We start from the raw sequence: 2292 nt of genomic DNA on the forward strand, positions 1-2292 counted from the left end.
GCCCCTCCCCTGTGGCCACCAACCTCACCAAGGCCCCCCCGGCCACCCCGGGGGCCACCAAGGTCGCTGTGGCTACCGGCGGCGCCCCCCGGGCTACTAACGTCACCCCTGTGGCTACTAACGTCACCCCCAAGGCCACCGTGGACGGCGGCGCCCCCGTGGCCACCAGCGGCGCCCCCGTGGCCACTAATGTCACCCCCAAGGCCACCGCTGTCGCTGGCACCCCGGGGGCCACCAACGTCACCCCGGGGGCCACCAACGTCTCCGTGGCCACCAACGTCTCCATGGGGGCCACCAACGTCTCCGTGGCCACCAACGCCACCCCGGGGGCCACCAACGTCTCCGTGGCCACCGTTGTCACCCCGGGGGCCACCAACGTCTCCGTGGGGGCTACTAACTCCACCGTGGCCACCGTTGTCACCCCAGGGGCCACCAAAGCCACCGTGGCCACCAACGCCACCCTGGGGGCCACCAACGCCACCGTGGCCACCACCCTCACCCCAGTGGCCACCAAAGCCACCGCAGGGGTCGCCGTGGACTCTGTCACCCCAGTGGCCACCAAAGCCACCCCGGGGGCCACTGTTGTCACCCCCGGGGCCACCAAAGCCCCCGTGGGGGCCACCACGCTTGTCACCCCCGTGGCCACCAAGGTCACCGTGGACTCTGGGCCCTCGGGGGCCACCGTAGGGGCCACTAAGGCCCCCGTGGCCACCAACGTCACCCCCGTGGCCACCAACATCGTCCCCAAGGCCGCCGTGGATTCTGTCACCCCCGGGGCCACCAAAGCCATCGGAGGGGCCACCGTGGCCACCATCAGCACCCCAGGGGCCACCGTGGCCACCGTCGTCACCCCAGGGGCCACCAAGCCCCCCGTGGCCACCAACCTCACCCCGGGGGCCATCACTGCTGCCATGGGGGCCACCAAGGCCAGCGTGGCCACCAACGTCACCCCCAAGGCCAGCGTGGCCACCATCCCCCCTGCGGTGGCCACCGCTGTGACTGGTCCCAGGGATGGCCCCAGGGCTACCAACGCCACCCCCGTGGCCACCAGTGTCCCCTCCGTGGCCACCAGCGCTCCCAAGGCCACCCCTGCAGCCACCGTGGCCACCAGCGTCACCCCAGTGGCCACCAGCGTCGCCGTCGCTCCCAAGGCCACCAACGTCCCCACCGTGGCCACCAGTTTGACCAGTGGCCCCAGGGCCACCAACCTCTCTGCGGTGGCCACCAGCGTCCCCACCGTGGCCACCAGTGTCACCAGTATCAACGCTGGAGCTACCGGTGCCACCTCCGTGGCCACCAACGTCCCCGCTGTGGCCACCAACCTCCCTGCTGTGGCCACCACCGTCCGCGCTGTGGCCACCAGTGTCCCCTCCGTGGCCACCAGCGTTAAGGCCACCGCTCCGGCCGGTGTCACCGTCACCCCCGTGGCCACCAGTGTCCCCTCCGTGGCCACCAGCGCTCCCAAGGCCACCCCTGCAGCCACCGTGGCCACCAGCGTCACCCCAGTGGCCACCAGCGTCGCCGTCGCTCCCAAGGCCACCAACGTCCCCACCGTGGCCACCAGTTTGACCAGTGGCCCCAGGGCCACCAACCTCTCTGCGGTGGCCACCAGCGTCCCCACCGTGGCCACCAGTGTCACCAGTATCAACGCTGGAGCTACCGGTGCCACCTCCGTGGCCACCAACGTCCCCGCTGTGGCCACCAACCTCCCTGCTGTGGCCACCACCGTCCGCGCTGTGGCCACCAGTGTCACCAGTATCAACGCTGGAGCTACTGGGGCCACCGCCGTGGCCACCAACGTCCCCAATGTGGCCACCAGTATGACCAGTGTCAATGCTGGAGCTACTGGTGCCACCCCCGTGGCCACCAACGTCTCTGATGTGGCCACCAACGTCCCCAAAGTGGCCACCAACGTCTCTGCTGTGGCCACCAGTATGACCAGTATCAACTCTGGAGCCACCCCCGTGGCCACCAACGTCTCTGATGTGGCCACCAACGTCCCCAAAGTGGCCACCAGTGTCACCAGTGTCAACTCCGTGGCCACCACCGTCCCCGAAGTGGCCACCAGTGTCACCAGTGTCAACGCTGGAGCTACTGGGGCCACCGCTGTGGCCACCAACGACCCCAAAGTGGCCACCACCGTCTCCGATGTGGCCACCACCGTCCCCAAAGTGGCCACCAGTGTCCCCAGTATCAACTCTGGAGCTACTGGGGCCACCCCCGCCCCCTCCGTGGCCAGTGACGTCGCCCCCGTGGCCACCGGCCCCGCCCCGGCCCCGCCCCCTAAAGGCG

At 70.0% G+C, this 2292-nt stretch overlaps 1 protein-coding gene across 1 annotated transcript; it reads left to right on the top strand.

Annotated features, from left to right (window-relative positions):
* Window positions 1–6: 6 nt before the first annotated feature.
* Window positions 7–2289, top strand: LOC106899899 (putative cell agglutination protein 1742.01; the record flags this gene model as incomplete). The annotated part of the gene is made up of 2 exons (XM_014961838.1): window positions 7–2006; window positions 2058–2289. Coding segments are annotated over exons 1-2 (1954 nt in total), but the record flags the coding sequence as incomplete, so codon positions are not given.
* Window positions 2290–2292: the final 3 nt, after the last annotated feature.

The sequence above is a fragment of the Calidris pugnax genome, unplaced genomic scaffold, assembly GCF_001431845.1.
Source record: "Calidris pugnax isolate Ruff unplaced genomic scaffold, ASM143184v1 scaffold1013, whole genome shotgun sequence".
Classification (NCBI taxonomy): Eukaryota; Metazoa; Chordata; class Aves; order Charadriiformes; family Scolopacidae; genus Calidris; species Calidris pugnax.